At 41.2% G+C, this 16,990-nt stretch overlaps 1 protein-coding gene across 18 annotated transcripts in view; it reads right to left on the bottom strand.

Annotated features, from left to right (window-relative positions):
* The window catches only part of cast (calpastatin), a 50,739-nt gene that overhangs the window by 32,731 nt on the left and 1,018 nt on the right, over nucleotides 1-16,990 (bottom strand). For 5 of the 18 annotated variants that reach the window (XM_044024325.1, XM_044024326.1, XM_044024323.1 and 2 more), the window contains exons 1-2: nucleotides 15,369-15,511; nucleotides 14,387-14,452 (exon numbers count right to left, since the gene is read on the bottom strand). The exons of 1 other annotated variant lie outside the window; for it this stretch is intronic. In XM_044024325.1, the coding sequence (XP_043880260.1) occupies nucleotides 14,387-14,452; nucleotides 15,369-15,398 (96 nt within the window). In that variant the 5' untranslated portion in view covers nucleotides 15,399-15,511. Of the gene's footprint in view, nucleotides 1-7,793; nucleotides 7,942-14,386; nucleotides 14,453-15,368; nucleotides 15,514-16,990 lie in introns of those variants that run through there. 12 more of the 18 variants (XM_044024320.1, XM_044024319.1, XM_044024315.1 and 9 more) reach the window with 6 other exon arrangements.

Here is a 16,990-nt window from a genome sequence, read left to right on the forward strand (position 1 = left end):
TTTGGTCTGTGGACAAAACAAAACATTTGAGAACGTTTGGTAAACGCTGATCAACATATTCACACAGTTTATGGTCCAAACAACTAACTATCGCATTCACTGAGAAAATAATACATTTGTTGTTTGTTTAAATATGAATATCCTCTGGTTTCTTTGCTCCTTCATAACCCAAACTCAATATTTGTTTGTACAAGTTCTGACATTTTATGGAACAAATACTGAAGTAACCAAGAAAACAATCAACAGATTAATCGATAATAAAAAAGACTAGTCTCAGCTTTAGGTCAGAAATATGGTTGCACATGTCTGAAGTTGTATCAAACAGCAATGTTCTGTTCCCTTTGCTCAGTGTTTAATGGTCTATGGTCATTCACAGACACTGGCTCAGGATCCACAGGTGGGTCAAAGAAACTGTTTTGTGCGGTCACCAAATAAATGTATTTCCAGCTTTTTAAGATATATCAAATAACACATGCATAAGATGAAGACATGATTCATCGCTCTGAAATGGCTGCTTTACCTATTCAAAATAATGTAAATAAGGTGTTACTATAGCAGTATAAATAGTCAGTTATATTATTTTATGCACAAATGTCCTATGAGCCGTGAATAATACTGTGAGCGATGGACCGGCCAACTGTCCAGGGTGTATGCCGCCTTTCCCCCTATGTCAGCTGAGACCCTGCGACCCTCGTGTAGAGTCATCCAGGAAAGTGAGAGTAAGTTAGTAAACTGCTTCATTTGGACCAGGTTTTGGTCTCGATGAGGACTACAGGTCCTAGAGAGGCAACAAATACAAGATAACACACACACACAAACACACAGAGCACTGACCGGTTGATAAGTCCCCTCCCAAAACCATGAGAAACATGTTTTGGGAGTGGACCTTTGTGAAACAGCACCCCCCTGTGTCCTAAAATACTCATAGCACTTTTCCATTATCACATAGGGTGATAATGGAAAAGTGAGTCATGTGACAGCTCGCTGTGTTGTTTTATGCTGCATAACTCTACACGTGTGTAAAAAATGATTTTTAGTTGTGATTTTAAGTTACAATGAACAAAGAAGACATAACCGTTTAGAAAAGTTTGTTTTGCTCTATATTTAGTAGAAAATAAGGGAGCTGAAAATCCTGAACTTAGGACAAGTTAGTTTACAGTGAACTCCAGTATACTGTACTGTGTTTTTCCTCTAGGAAGCACTAGACATGAATGAACTTGTTAAAGCAGGATGATTACCACACAGGATTGTCACAGCAAGTATTTTCTGTCTTCCTATCTGACAAAGCTTATTACTAATAATATCTTTGACGTAAAGGTTAGCTGCTGCTCTCTTTACCCCAGCGTCTCCTTGGTAAAAAAAAATAAATAAATCCATGTCTGTTTTTCTTTCAAAATAAATCTCCTTTGACTCCACAATACAACAGTGTCTTTCCTCTGCTTTGTGTGCATCCGAATGCCTTCCTTGGTAACCCGTGGCAACACTTATCTTTGCTGACAACTAAACTGAGCTAAATCAGAGCAACCCCCGCCCCCCCTGGCCGTGTGAGCTCCCAATCTGAACTCTGAAGCTGTAAAACAGTGCGGGTTAGAGAGGTGTGCCTGGCATATAATCTACAGTAAACCGGATAGACATGGCCACAAGGAAACAACGAGAGCAGCTATTAAACAAGATTAAAGACAGTGAATGTGGAATGTGACCTTTGACCAGCAGCTGTTTGACACCTGTCACAGGTGAAGCACAGCTGTTACTGATCATATTAGCAATGGCTCTGTTCACTTCATGTAAGTCACAATACGAGTTTGAGTCTTTACACCTGTGACCTGTCAAAATGGCCAATTTAAGACCAGTATATTCACTGAAACTAAAATTTGAATTAGTACCAATACATAACAAGAAGTCATTTTATTTATAAAGCGCTTTCATAGGCTGCTCAAATACATATTTACGTGTTTAAAAGTCATAAAATCAAACACAGTCAACACAAATGTCCTGAAGTTTTACAAATGGACGGCAGTTCTAGAGAGAGAGGGAGGGAGAGATGTGGGGGAGGTCAGTGCAGTCAGGGATGTGTTTGTGGAGAGTTCCAGACTGAGGACCAGAACTGAGACCACACACAGTGAAAACTAATTAAAGGTACAGTAAGCAGCATCTCTAATACTTAGCTTGCTGCTAAGTTGCCGGAGCAAAGTGCTCATTGCTGCAGTTACTACCACACTCACATCTACAGCTAAGCCTTCTGCATGTGTGGTGCACCAGTGAAAAGGCAGTGTTATACTGTATATACCGAATAACCGCCTCACCACTCAATCTGTAACATCACGGCAGGTTTTGACCAATCACACAGCAGTTCAGAGAGAGAGAGAGAGAGAGGTATTGCTCCTATTGGCTGTTTGACTGCACCTGCTCTGCATAAAGAAGGTCTATGAAAAGGTGCTACGGTGGCTACACTGCTTATCATCCAACCCGGAGGAAATGAAGCAAAGAGGAGGGACGTCAACAGAGACGTGTACAAGGACTCATATTTAGCAGCTGCCAAGAAACATGAAAGAAGTCAAATGAATGAATGAAGGAATGATAGCATGACGACTAAACTGAACTGAAGTCTCTGTGAAAGGAATAACTTTCTGAATGGGTTACGTTCATATGTTAAAGGGATAGTTCATGTTACTGACATATGTGACATCATGTCATCTGGGCAGCACAGGGCTCAGTGGAAAGGGAACTTGGCTTGTTTGCAGATTTAAATCCCAACAGGGCAAGGGCCGGGGTACCTGTGAGCAAGGTACCCAATTCCCATTGACCCCAACCACGGGGTACAATAAATAAAAAAGTATTTCACCAAATGTTTTACGCGCTGGACCTTTAAGTCATGTTTATGTCACGCTCGTCAAACACCAAAGTCCAGCTCACACAATTGTTGGATGGGCTGAAAAATGGGAAACTTTGTGAACTTGTGCTGAACTTTAATCAGCCTCTGCTGGTTCACACAGTTCACTTTTATTAACCCTTACAACACTTTAGCTTTATCCATTATTATATTTAGACATACAGTATATACAGAGGCTACTAGAATGTGTAATATAGAGTGTCTTATATCATTTTATTCAGCACAAACTAGAGGCGATCTGATGAAAAAAGAATCGGACTTAATTTGTGAAATTTGGAAACATGTGACAGTTCAAAGGTAACTTGGCTCGTTTTTTATGAACAGACAGAAAAGAAAAACGCTCTATTTTGTGACTTCTGCACAATTATTGCTACTCTATATCGCGACTAAAAATGCGATATAAAATGAAGCTGAGCCCAAATTTGTCTCCATGCATTTTAACATTTGCAATGATTTTAAAGTGCAATCATTTCTGTTCAGGTGCCGGAAGATGAGACATGAGAAGTGGCTGCAGGTGGAGAAGAATGTGGATCCACAGCCTACAGTCAGCATCCATCACATGGTTGTAATAAGATCATGTAAAGCAGTCATCAATATTTAGCAGCAAAGTTGATTTTTCTGTCTATAATTGTTGGTGTAGGGAATCAAAACAACCAGAAAGTGGTCTGAAGAGGTCTAGACTGTTGGGAAACTATAGACCCTTTCCAGAGCCACGTCACAGAAATGTGCATGCGCAGTTTGCGCATCACCACCTTCAACTTCAACTTTTAAAGCACTCATGTGACGTTACTAAGAACCGGAGTCGTTGTATCAGGTTAGTTTCCAGTAACCGTCGGGCTATTTGGTCTTTATTACCTGTCTGTAAACATCATGAGGCAACGAGCATCAGCTTCTCCTCCTAAACTGGTGCCTCATGATGTTTGACATGTTAGTCCAAGTGAAACTGTACTAAGATAAATGTTTAAAGTCAGACTAACACATCCACCCAAAGAGATGACTTTATGCTCTGTGCATTTTCCCCTCTAAAGTTTCAGTTTGTGATGTAATAGGACGATTATCGGGCTGGACGATATGCAGGGGAAAATATCTTATTGCTTTTTTATATAATTCAATATCGATATACTGTATATCACAATATAAATCACATGACTATTTCTGTAAGGCTAGGCAATCTCAATATTCTTAGGCAGTTTCTCATTAAACATTTTCTTTTGAGATGTTTGTGTGAAAAGACAGTTTCTGGTCTGTATTACAGGATCTTAACATACAGTTTTTTGTCATTTCACATAATACCTGGTTTATTTATTTGGCTTGTTGAAGGATATATACGTGTGTTACAAACAATGACAATTTAAAGTGTTATTAAGTGACTTTTTACATATCATTCGTGCCAATTTCATGTTTTATAATCAATATATTATATTTACTGTATTTTCAGAATGTACTCAACATGATGAATATGATGATTATCAATGCACCAACTGTCAAAACCAGGAACAGTCATCACAGATACTTTATATGCAGATTTACTTTTCACCACGGCGAGGTTCCAAGCGTGCTGAGCAGGTACGAGGCGTGACGTCGTCAGACTGTCGGCCACTGGCTGGTCGTCACAGGAAGAGACGTCCGGCACAAAAATCAAGCCGAACAATGCCGAACTCTAGATCAATCCTTAACAATCCTAAAACTGTGGGTTAATCTCCAACAATTACCAGAGAAATGTCTAAAATCTAAATATTTAACGGAGGAGTCTGGTGTATTTATTGACGACCGGCATCACAAACTCTGCCGCTGTGTTTCAGTCCAGACGGAGTCAGTGCTCCGGTCGTGGAGGAAGCACTGAACAAATATTTTTAATGGACTGATTCTAATGATTCAGTTACACTGGAAACAACAGCGTCACAAAGTCACTGTGGAGATGCAACCTAAACCGTGCCGTGCCGAGGCGAGGCGAGGAAAAGGGCCTTAACTGACAGGGTAATGAGTGGAGCTGAAGCCAAACTCAGAGTGAGGTGAGGAATCTGACAGCACAAATCCCACTGAGAGCTGGGAAATATCACACAGCCTGCCAACGGGATGAACACCAACATTAAAAAAAACACTTCTAACCGGGAGTGGGAGGGTAATATTAGCTGTGTAGGAAGTGTCAACATTAAACAACTGTGTATTTATGACCTACTTGCTCACCCTCAAACACACACACACACACACATAGAGCCGGAGGGTTTGTTCCACGTGACCAAGCTTCATCAATACAGCTGATGTCATCATGTCTGTAGTCTTTAAACACAACAACACACGGGGGAAAACACAGTGAGAATAAGCCAAATGTGTTCCACCTTCCAGCTGCAACAATGACCTGCATGCATTCAAATAATAAGCGAATAATGAAATAAGTACGACTGCAACTCATTATTATTCGTCTGCGCGTTAGTTTTGCAATTAATCGATTAGTTGTTCCACAAAATGTCCAAACATAAGGAAAAGTAAAGGAAAAACACATTCAAGCCACACAACTCAATTGTCACCTATGAAAAAGCCACTGCTATATATCACAGTTGCACACCCTTTATTGACTGGAAACTGACATTTGTCACACTTTATAAAGCGCTCACTCCTTGCACCAAAGTCCAGAGAGAAATTCTGTGATTTGAAGTCACAGCTGCCTCCACTTGTGAGTTCAGATGTGTCAGTTCACAGCTTTGGTGTTTAATATCTTTTGTTAAGTCGCACAAACTTAGCAAACAATGCAGCAGCAGACCAGCAGCTCTTTAAAAGCAGATTATTTTCTATGGACTTTGGAATCTGACGTTGAGCGGTTCGTAAGACGATCTCAATGTCTCTCTAACAGCAAGACACAGGCAAACTTATTTAATTTAAGACATTGTGTCATACTTCCTGTTAACCTTTTAGACTACTTTGCTGTAAATACATGTACTTGTATGATGTATTTCCTTAAGAATTTAAAAATATTATTGCCATTATTGATGGCAGATGATATATACTGTACATGTGTGTATATATATATATTTTTTTTTTGCATTAATTTAAAAAAGATCCGTGATTACATTTTCAATTGTATTTACTTCCATTGGTATTCACTGATACAAAACAACATATTTCACTGAGAATAATAACAATAAAAAATCTAAATCCTTTGCAGTGAAAACGGTAACCCTGTACTTCATAGAAGAAGAAGAGCTGACTTTACGCTGCATTTACGCGCTTTTGACCAGCGACTTTGAGCAGTTTATTGGTTCAGCTGTATTGAATGTAGTTACACATAATGTTGGGAGTCTGTATTTTCAACACTCAAGTAGTCACTACTGAACCTGAGATTGTACTCATAAGGTGCTAATTCTGTAGCTTATTTCCTGACAGTGCACAGTTCAAGTACTGCTTAGCTGAGGAAGAACTCAGTATTTTTTGTTATAAATAATAAATCCACTTCAGCAGAGGTATTGCTGTTCATAATGGATGTGTGTGTGCGAGGAAGTGTACTGGGAGTATGTGTACATGTTCAGCCATTGTGTTCTGATGGACAAGCGTCGGCATTCAAGATTGTTCTCATCCCTGCAGTCATTTCCTGTTCCCCTCAGGACTGTGGAGCAAGATGAGCTTGTTGGAGGCAGACTGCTTCACCCAAACACACACAAAGAAAAAAACTCCAGTTCTATTCGTGCACAGACACATTTTCCATTGGACCCTTCGCAGATAAAATGACTCAGAGCACTAACTAACAGCAACTGTTGACCTGATACGAATCACACGCAGTCACAGGAGCCGAATATAATGATGCTGAGGCTCCAGGATGTGACGACATGCACATCCCAACGCTCTCATGAAAACAGAGAAGAAATAGTTGCAACAAGAACCAGCCTATGATCGCTCTCACTCTGTGTTTACATGACACTGGAAATATCATGGCGGTCCAACTAAAGCTGGACTTTTAAAATACATGTAAACACTAACACACTCAGATAATGCAATTATAAGTCTGTCATCAGCGCGTCTTTACCTTCAGTTGATGATCATTGCTGCCTCCATCAGTAAGTTCAAATAAGTTATTTTGGAACTTCGGTGTTTTGAAATCTCTGCGTTACACTAACGTACAAAAAGACACAGTAATAGACCAGGAGCTCCTGTGTCCCGCAGGCTAAAAATGTCCCTGGTGTAAATCTGTAAACTAAGGCATGAACATATTCTTAAGATACATTTTATTTGGAGAGCCACGTGAGGCAGCCATGATCAGTGAGTGTCCCAGACTTCCACGTCACTTCATCACACAACCACACTTCACAGAACCAAACAAGGTTTTCATTTTAACGAAATTTGCAGTCACACGCCCAGTCAGGCTGTCCGGGCTGCAGATTACCTCAGGAGAATGCTGTTTGGGGCGAGACAGAAAAGAGTCCCGACACAAAGCTCAACACTTTTTGTTTTGTTTAGCTCACTCTTTAGCCACCATGAAAACAACACCAGCGACACTCTTCTGCCAGACTTTTCCCTGTGGTTTGGTGCTTGTAGCGACTGGTACCAAACACTGCACACACTGTCCCAGCCTCGCTTTAATGTCTCACTCCTCCAAAACACACACACTGAACTCTGAGAGACTAACCACGCAGGAGACTCACATTCCAGCAGAGAGAGAGAGAGACAGAGAGAGAGACAGAGAGGGGGAGTGAGAGGTCAAACTTGGACTGTAGCCAACACAGTTTTCCTACGTATCTGTCTTTCCCTTCTAACATATGGGAACAACAAGACCGACAGCAAGCAACCACCTTCATATTCACATGGAAAACAAAGCACACGTGTAGATTCCTCAGTGGCTCAGCACACACAAGCACTTTCTGTACCTCTGTCTCTCTCACACACACACACACACACACACACTGGCACACACCTGCTCCTCCACAGCCACATCATGCAGGGTCGTGGAGTCCCGAGGGCCTCGGATCCAGCTCAGTATCTGGCCCATGTTGGCTGAAAAGTGCCTCCAACTGTGTATGTGTGTGTGTGTATGTGTGTCAGCCTCTGCTCTGTCTGTCTGCTTGCAGCATGTTTCAACCAAGCACGGAAGGGAGGGAGGGAGAGGGAGAGAGAGGGAGAGAGAGAGAGAGAGAGAGAGAGAGAGAGAGGGAGGAAAGGAGGGGGGTGTGGTCAGGAAGCGGAGCAGAGCAGAGGGGCAAGGCTCAGAAAAGGGAGTGACAAGAGGCAGGGCCATAAAACTCAGCGAGCTATAAGGAGAGGTGAGCTGACAGTGCACCTGATGACGGGGACACATCTGCGTCACTTCTCACACACACACACACACGTATGTATGAAAGAAACCCGCACATATGGCCCATGTAAACCATTTTTTTACAGTGTAAGTCTTGGAAAACAGTCAGACAGTCAGCGTGTTTACTTTGACGTTGGAAAAATCTAATGACTGAATTAAAAAGACTCTTGTAATACGTGTAAACATGTTAGTCCAAGTGAAATAAACCCAAGCAGAATTTCTTAAACTAACACACCCAGATAATACAGCTGGGAGTTGATGGACTATTGCAATCAAATGTTCAACTGGACCCAAACAGGTTTAGACGCTCGGCACATGTTGAACAGCTCCTGCCCTCGGGCTTTGACCCAGAATTAAGAAAAGAAGGCGGTACACAGAAGAGTGAGAAAAACATGGAGAAAACAACAATCAGCACATTTTTGGATTGATTAAGATTAAGGATTAAACTAAGGCTGGATTATAAAGCTGCGCACAGGTTGTTTCTCTGGACAATTCACTGTAAATACGCTCTGAAATAACAAATCTACTGTTTAAGATCTGTATCACATGCTTAAGTGACACTTATTGCCTTTCATTCCAAATGATAGCTGCTTTAATTTAAATTTAGGATATGTACGTGTGTTAGAAACAATTAAATTGACTATAAATATGGTAAAATTCTGCTATAGCACAAATCATTAGGCTTCAATTTAAAGAAGCGTTATTAATTAAAAATATATAATTGTGTCGAGTCCATGTACTTTTTAATCATGAAAATGTAATAATATGTATTCAATATTATATATTATGATGATTATCAATACAACAGCCTCTAAATCCAGAAAAATTACATAACGATATCCAAAATCTAAGATCATATCTTGTCTCATGTATCCCTATCTTGAACAGTGAAATATTAATATTCATTCAATAATACTGGGGCCACGTCCAGTGTACTCCTAGTGTCGGTACATGGAGAGGAAGGACATCCTGCATAAAATCAAATAATCCAGCCTATAATAAAGCCACATCTGGAAAACCACAGAATATCACACGACATGGCATCAACTAGCCACCAGCTAAAGATAAGTAACTCCGTCTAAAGCTGCGCTCCTGTTACATCAGAAGTCAGAACTGAGAGTGACGTTTTCTTTGGATCGTATCAGATTTTATATTTTTATAATCTGTCAATAGCCAATCCAGAGATTTAGACTGATACCAATATAGTTTCATATCGGCTCATCCCGAGCAATAATAGTCAGTAACAACACTAACAGCGTCTACACATCAATGATTTACTGTGAAACAAATGTGATATCAACGGTGACAGTAGCAGTGTTTGTACAGTGGAGTCCTAACTCAAGGGAGCATGAGTATGAGTTTCCCCGTTGGAAATCCAAGTTCAGAGGCGATTTCTCTTCAGGCACAGAGAGATTCTGAGTTCCAGCTACAAACGGAAAGCAGCATAATACTAATAACCAAGCTGGACGGGGACAAATCTCCTTAATTCAGTGAATCAATCCCCACCGGTGCATGCATACTGGGATAAGGATCGAGCTACATGTAAACCGTGCATGGAAGCGCACTGACTGTCAACAAGCACACACCCTGATTTGTGATAAAAAACAGGCCTTGAGCACACAGACACATAGTTGCACACTTCTTATCTACATGCAGCAGTGAAGCAACACTCTGAAACTCTGAAAATAACCAGTGCAGCCTTTAGTTGTTCCTGCAAAGACAGACCAGGCTCAGCTGAAACCTCTCAACCATGGGTTCTCTGTGACAGTAACAAAACCTCTTCTGGTAAATAACAGAGATTATTGACCAGGCGTGGGTTGTTTCAACATCTGGTCACATGTTCACCATCGATCAATAGCCACTGACTGAGGCGGAGAAACGCCGTCGATGGGTGACACTAATATTTCAAAATGAATCCATGCATCAAAACAGACGGGGCGACAAAAGCAAAAAGTGAATTAATGGCCAGGAATGTAGGGCGTGTTTATTTGCACATGTTAAGGCAAAGGTGTCGGCTCCCTCAACCTTCACCCACAATCATTTGTTCAAGACAGATGTTTGATTTTGAACTTCATTTGATCCACGTCCAGACTTTAATGACATGTGAAATATCACATGGTGTGGAAACGTGTGCATATAAGTCATGCACAACTGGAGCCATTGTATTATCATTATTATTATTATTGTTTTCATGTCATTTCATGTCAAGTGTCAAAGTGCAACTGCAGGCAGTCATATCACCGAGGCTGCAGTTCAGGCGTGACCTGGGTGTAGTGTCTGTCTCTCTATGGGCCGTTCCTGGGTGGAGTGAACAAACAATAGTGAGTCACGGTGGAGGAATAAGACAGCCAAGCCTTTCACTAATAGAATAGCACACCTCAGCAAAATATGAAAATAATGTTCAAACCAGCCGTACGTGAAACTCCCGTCTGTACAGCGCACAAACTGAAAACTGTCCCTTTAAACCTGCTGAATCAACGCAACTATTTACTAGGGTTAGGGAGAATATACAGTGTTATCTTGACAAGTTGATCCTGATGAACTTCCACTAGTGGGTAAATCGTGATTGTGAAACATTGTTAAAATGTGCCACAAGGGGGAGCCATGATGATAAAACGCATACTGGTAACACTTAATTCAGTGGTGTCAAACTGGCGGCCTGTGGGCCATATGTGACCCCCCCCCATCAATTCCATGTGGCCCACCACCTAATATCATGTGTTTGAACACAATTTAATACTAAATATGTTTGCTAGCAGTATTTTTTGTAAAAGCAATAATAAGATTATTTATTTATTACATATATACTGTAAGCCTTTCAGTTGTCCATGTTATTATTGACTTAGTTTTAGCTTTGTTTCTCTGTTTTTGATACTAATAGATTTATTTTGCATCCTAAATAGGTCGTTATGCTGAAATACACATCGTTCCATATTCTGAAATTCTGTGAAATATCATCATGAATATCTTTATTGCAACTTCATGATGGAATATTGGGTTGTTAAGTCTTAGCTCATATTGCCCACCACAGTTGTGTTTTCCCACTTTTCCTTTCCCCTCTTGACTAGATTAGACATTCATTGGCGCTCAGGTCATTAAAGTTTGATGGATCTAATTTTACAAATTATCAACATAATATTGTGAATCAGAGTTATTTTGGGCAGGATAATTGTGACAGGATACATTTCATACACACTAATTATTACCAATGAACTTGGATGAGTAAAGGCTATCATAATAGGAATTCTTGTCCTGTCGCTCAATAATACAAAACTATAGAAGCAGTTTATTTACATTTTATAGATCTGATTCAAAAACTCACTACTGCATTTAGCTGAGGTAAGTGTTATGAGCTCCATGAGTTTTCCATGAGTTTTCTAAATGAAAGTTCATGAGGGTTTTACAGACAGGAGGAGAGATGAAGGGTGGAAACAGCCTGCGGTGTAAGTTGTTCTAAAAACATCAGGGTTATAAACCTGTTGCACAAAGTTATTGTAGTTTGAGCCATTGTTTCGTCTCACCATCACAGTCAGCAGCAGCAGCAGCGGTGGTGATGGTGGTGACAGCTCATGGGGGCAATTCACTTTAAAACCCTTCATAGTTAATAGCTGCAACTTGTGTAAAAACTTCACACAACTCATCTTTTCCTTTGCATATAGTGCTGCTGGCACTCTCTGAGGACTTTGAGTTGACTATACTTTTATTAACTTCTCTTTTTTATTTGGGGCGTGTCAGTAACGGTGCAGAAAATCATGGCACAATAAAAAATAGACTTTACAAAAGGCTCACCAGATAAATTCTACAGCCACAGCATCCTGAGTATCTTGCTTTTCCGACTGGAAACAGAAGTTTGTAAACCCGTCATTGTCCTGTGCCAAAGTCCATGAAAATCTGTGTTTTTGAGCTCATAGGGACACAGGAGCTGCTGCTCTACTGATTTATGCCGCTTATCCAAAGTCACAAAATAACACATTTGAACTTACTGATTGATGAAGGCAGCAGTGGATCAACAGGTCATGTGTAACATTGCTTGATTTCCCTTTGGACTTTGGTGCAGGAAGTTAACGTTTAGAAAAGCAGCAAACATACAAGATACATGATGCACGAGACATTGTGGACTTAAGTGGGTGTTGATTTTTTTTACATTTTCCCTTGTGTCCCTGCAGACAACCACGTTTACAGTAAGACCAAGCATCTGTGTCTCAAGATGGTTCTCCGCACCTGAGGACATACAGTGATGGGAACAGCTTAGAGTTCAGGTGACGGGAGGATCCCAGTGTCAGTCACATCGGATCACTGCGCTCACATCACACAGGAATGAAGTCTTACAAGTCTGTATTTTCATATCTTTTTCTTCCCCACATCGCTCGGCTTGAGAAATACAAACAACGCGGGTACAGAACAAGCACAAACATCATGGTTCTACAGCATGTGTGCAGTTCATGCTGCAGTGTGCGCTTATGTAATGGTCCTCAGTGCACATATGTGCACACATGTACACGCAGACCTTTCCATCTAAGGCACATTCCCTGATGAAGACACACCTTTGGCAATGTGAAGCATCAACTCACCCAGCCTGCCAAACCAGCTGGTGCACCATGGGAAACAAGTAATGTCTTGTGCCACAGCGTCTGAAGAATTACTCGACATGGGGTTGTACCATTTTTTTAATCCATCATTTGCAATTATAAGCATGCATTGGTATCATGGAAATGAATGAGGACATTCTAAATGGGTTAGGTGTAACAGTGTATGAACAGGAGTATGTATATGTAACTGGACTCGTCTGCTAAACTGGTGCTCATCTCTATATTTAGACTCATGTCATACGACAGTCACCACTGTCTCCACACACTGACTCCAGACGTCTACACACTCTGCCCGTCACCACCCTGACACACTGCACCACCTACACTTACACAAGTGGACGACTGTCCTTGTTCCAGTATATGATGAGTACTAGTGGGGAACTGATCGATTGAATGAAGTGTGTCCAACTCCGCCACACTAAGGGGCGATATGCCCCATTTCAGCTTGTTAGTATCCCAAGTGACTGGGGCCAAACCAAAACACCTTTAGCGTGGCTAGTTGGTAACTTCAAAATATCTGATTCTTTAAGCTGACGGCACGACAAATTCAGGGACTGTCCACACGACAATGAGTCTAGATGAAGGTTTTTTTATTGTATCTGCATTTTGTCCACACCGAAACATTATTATTTTGAAAACAGGTCCCAGAGTGGGAAAATCTCAAAATGCCACTCAACATTTTAAAGAACAGGTTGTTAGGCGCATACAGTCCTGGTATTTTTTGCTGAGATGGTGGAGCAAATTGCTCGCCGTACAAGTTTGTCTGTTTTCAGTTTCAGGACCGTCAAAGTCCATCCTTGTCTATTTTTGCTACTTGACACCTGCTTTTAATACTACCACAGTCACGTCTTTGGCTCATGGACATACATACGACTTTGCTCTAAAGGAAAAATGAAGAAAATAATGTACTTTCATTAATGTTTAAAATAGATGAGGAAAAAGTTGTAATAATAATCATCATTCATTCTAAGTAAAGATAAAGGGTTTATTTACGATGAGGGTTCAGTAGATGAGACTGTGCAGCGTCCTCACTCACATGAACCATATGACATATTGATGATCTATGATGGCAGGTGAACACACAGAGTGTTAGTGTGTCTCTCACTTTCTCATAAACATGCGTGAGAGCAAACAACGGTCTCACGGGCCGACGAGCAGCTCTGATTATCTGACGCCTGTGAGCGCAGAGACGACTGCACCCAGCAGAGGGAGACAAACACAAACTTCCCCGCAGGCATATCACATATAGGGACAATAATGCACTCATCACCGTGAACATCAAGCGTGTTTCACATTCCTGACCTGTGCTATCATTTTAAAGCTGGAAAAACAACACACACTTGTTAATGTCTTCTAATGCAATCACACATACATCACATCACAGGGTTGTCTTTGACATAAATACCACAACCTTTATCTGCTTTAACCCCTGAGTCCAAGGTTGAGAAACGGAGGCACCGCAGGTTATTATATAATGTGGCTATGCAGCTATGTGATAGAATCTGTAGAAAGATAAGAAAAAGGACCAAAGAGAAGTGGTGAAAGCTTTTTAAATAAATAAATGGAGGGAAAACATGTAGATTTGTCTTCTTGTTGAGAGACAGATAGAAGAGTGGACGTCTGTACCTTGACATAGTAGTAGCCCACAATGGGATAGTTGGCGTAGGGAAGGTAGGCCACTGCTCCTTTATACTACACACACAAACACACACACACGCCCGCATGTTATTGTAAGAGTGAAAGCTGCACACACGTTTTGGAATTAAATTCAATGGAAAGGCTGAAACAGGAAGCAGTGATTACCACCTATTGTGTGAGTAGATTACTTAAACATCTTGCAAAAAAAAGAACACCTCACTTACACAAGTACTTTTTAACACTTAAGATTAAATCACCTGTTTTGACATGTTAGTATTTAAGTCTTTCTATCAGCAAGCAGTAATGCTTCTAAATCTGTGTGCCATTATGCAATAATACATGTCTGGGGCTGCAACAAACAAGCTGACCATGATTTACTTCATTTATCGACTAGCCTTTAAAATCACCTCCTCAAATGTCATGTTTTGTCCACAGACTAAAGATATAGTTTTCTTTCCTGGTTTGTTTGATTAACGAAGCACTCAAAATGAATATAATATTTGCTTAATCGTCTGATTAATTGATGCAGCCCTGTACATGTGAACGTTTTACAATGCTTGAAATGAATGAATTTAAAAAAAGCTGCAGAGTTGTCTACATCTAATCTTCATTCAAAGCTCTGTGTGTGTGTGTGTGTGTGTGTGTGTGTAAAGCTTATCTCAGTTCAAATAGTCGCACGCCCTCGTGTTTACAGCAAATACGGCGTGAGACAGAATATGGTCAAAGACCTTGAAAAAAGTCTATCAATTCATTGAAATATCTGCAGTCTTTGCAAAGTTATTGGCTCACACACTCAGCACAGCTCTGACTCCCTCACACCCGTTGTGCTTGTTGAGTGCATCGTTGTTATACACACACACACACACACACACACATGCAGCTGGTCTATAAAGTGTCATTTACGAGCTGTTCTTAATGAATATCGCCAGAGGGTCGAGGTGGAGACAAGGAAAGTAGTACATGTACTTACAAGGTGCATCCAGTACGCTGCGTACGCCATGAGGGAAGAAAGCAGAGAAGAAACACAGCACTGCCACTCTTTCTCTCTCGCTCTCTCTCTCGCTCCTGCCCTCGCTGTGTTCACTGCACGATCTCTGCTGTCATTCCTCTCCAAACAGAGTATGTGTGGTGTGTGTGTGTGTGTGTGTGTGTGTGTGTGTGTGTGTGCCACTCCCACACACACTTCAGGTGATTCGCAATATCACACAAAGATGGTGTCTGTGCTGTAGGACACCATGTCTCACTTACTCACTTCATAGAAATAATACGATCCCAAAAAAAGAAATCATTCTTTCCCAGCAGGATCACGGCTTCTTCCTCAAGTACTGACCTCAACATACGGTATGTGATCCACCAGCCTCTGACACACACACACACACACACGCACACTTCGAGAGAGAAGAGAGTAAGAGAGGGAGACTTCCCAAGAAGGAAGTGAATAAACTTTGTCATGGTTTCAGTTTTTCCACAGGGCAGTACGGGGCAGTGCAGCGTGATGAGGTTCCTTCTCCTCACTTTCACTGTTCCCACAAAGGGACCTCTACTGTGTGTCCCTGAGCGGCATGCACTTGGGTGGGGCCCTACATGGAAGGGTTATCATTTTGCAATGATGACTCCTCTGGCAGTGAGTAAAACGTGGAACGTAGACCATAGTCAGGGGAATGATGCTACTGCAGCCTCCTGTGTATCACAGATTTGATTGAGGATTTAAAGCCATAATTTCTTTCTGGAACAATTTAGCATAGCATTTGTTAACTTAAAGAGTAACTAAACCCATAAACCACTTTTTGTCAGGTTGAAACTAGTGTATATGGTTATCTAGTAATATTATTCACTGATCCAGGTCCAACTGTTGGTAGTTAAAAATGGGTGCATGTACCGCCTTCTCTGGATAAACACCTCCCATTAAACTTGAATTTTTATATTAGCTGGCTCTTCCCGGTGCTTCATCTACAACTGTCCTCCTCTAGCCACACCCCCATGGTGAGGATGCCAGATGCCGCAGCAGAGCCACATTAATTCAGTGGAATTGAGCACGAGCGGGAGAGGAAGTAGAAAAATATTTTTACATTTACATTTTCCAGGTTTCAATGCAACTCTAAGCTGCCACTGCTGCAATTTGCGCTTGCTGTCACGATCAGTCACCAGTTACTTGCTGTTCTATAGAGACGAGCAATTGGTTTGATCAATACAACCCCAGCAGCCTGTTGCTGCAGCATCTCACATCATTTCTTTGGAGCAACAACATGCTGTTGTGCCCTCCTGCAAAAACGGCCCCAAAACACTCTGCGGTCTAAGAGTTCACCCTCTTCTTCTTCTTCTTTCTCGTTCAATAAGTTCCCGGCAGGCTGAACACTAAGAGGTGCAATACTGCCCTCCACAGTCTGAAGTTCACAATCACAGTTCAAGTTGCCCTTCATTCTCATCCTTAATCTTTCCCTGTTCATTAATCCTTCTGGATTACCATTTTGTCATTAGCGAAAGATCAAAGCAGCAGCGACCAATATTCCCCGGGCCTCCTCTCCGGCCCGAATGTTGTTGTGAAACTCGTCCCACAGCTTTCAGAAAAAGCCCAACAAATGATATGAAAAC

Source organism: Solea senegalensis, linkage group LG4 (genome assembly GCF_019176455.1).
Source record: "Solea senegalensis isolate Sse05_10M linkage group LG4, IFAPA_SoseM_1, whole genome shotgun sequence".
In the NCBI taxonomy this organism is placed as follows: Eukaryota; Metazoa; Chordata; class Actinopteri; order Pleuronectiformes; family Soleidae; genus Solea; species Solea senegalensis.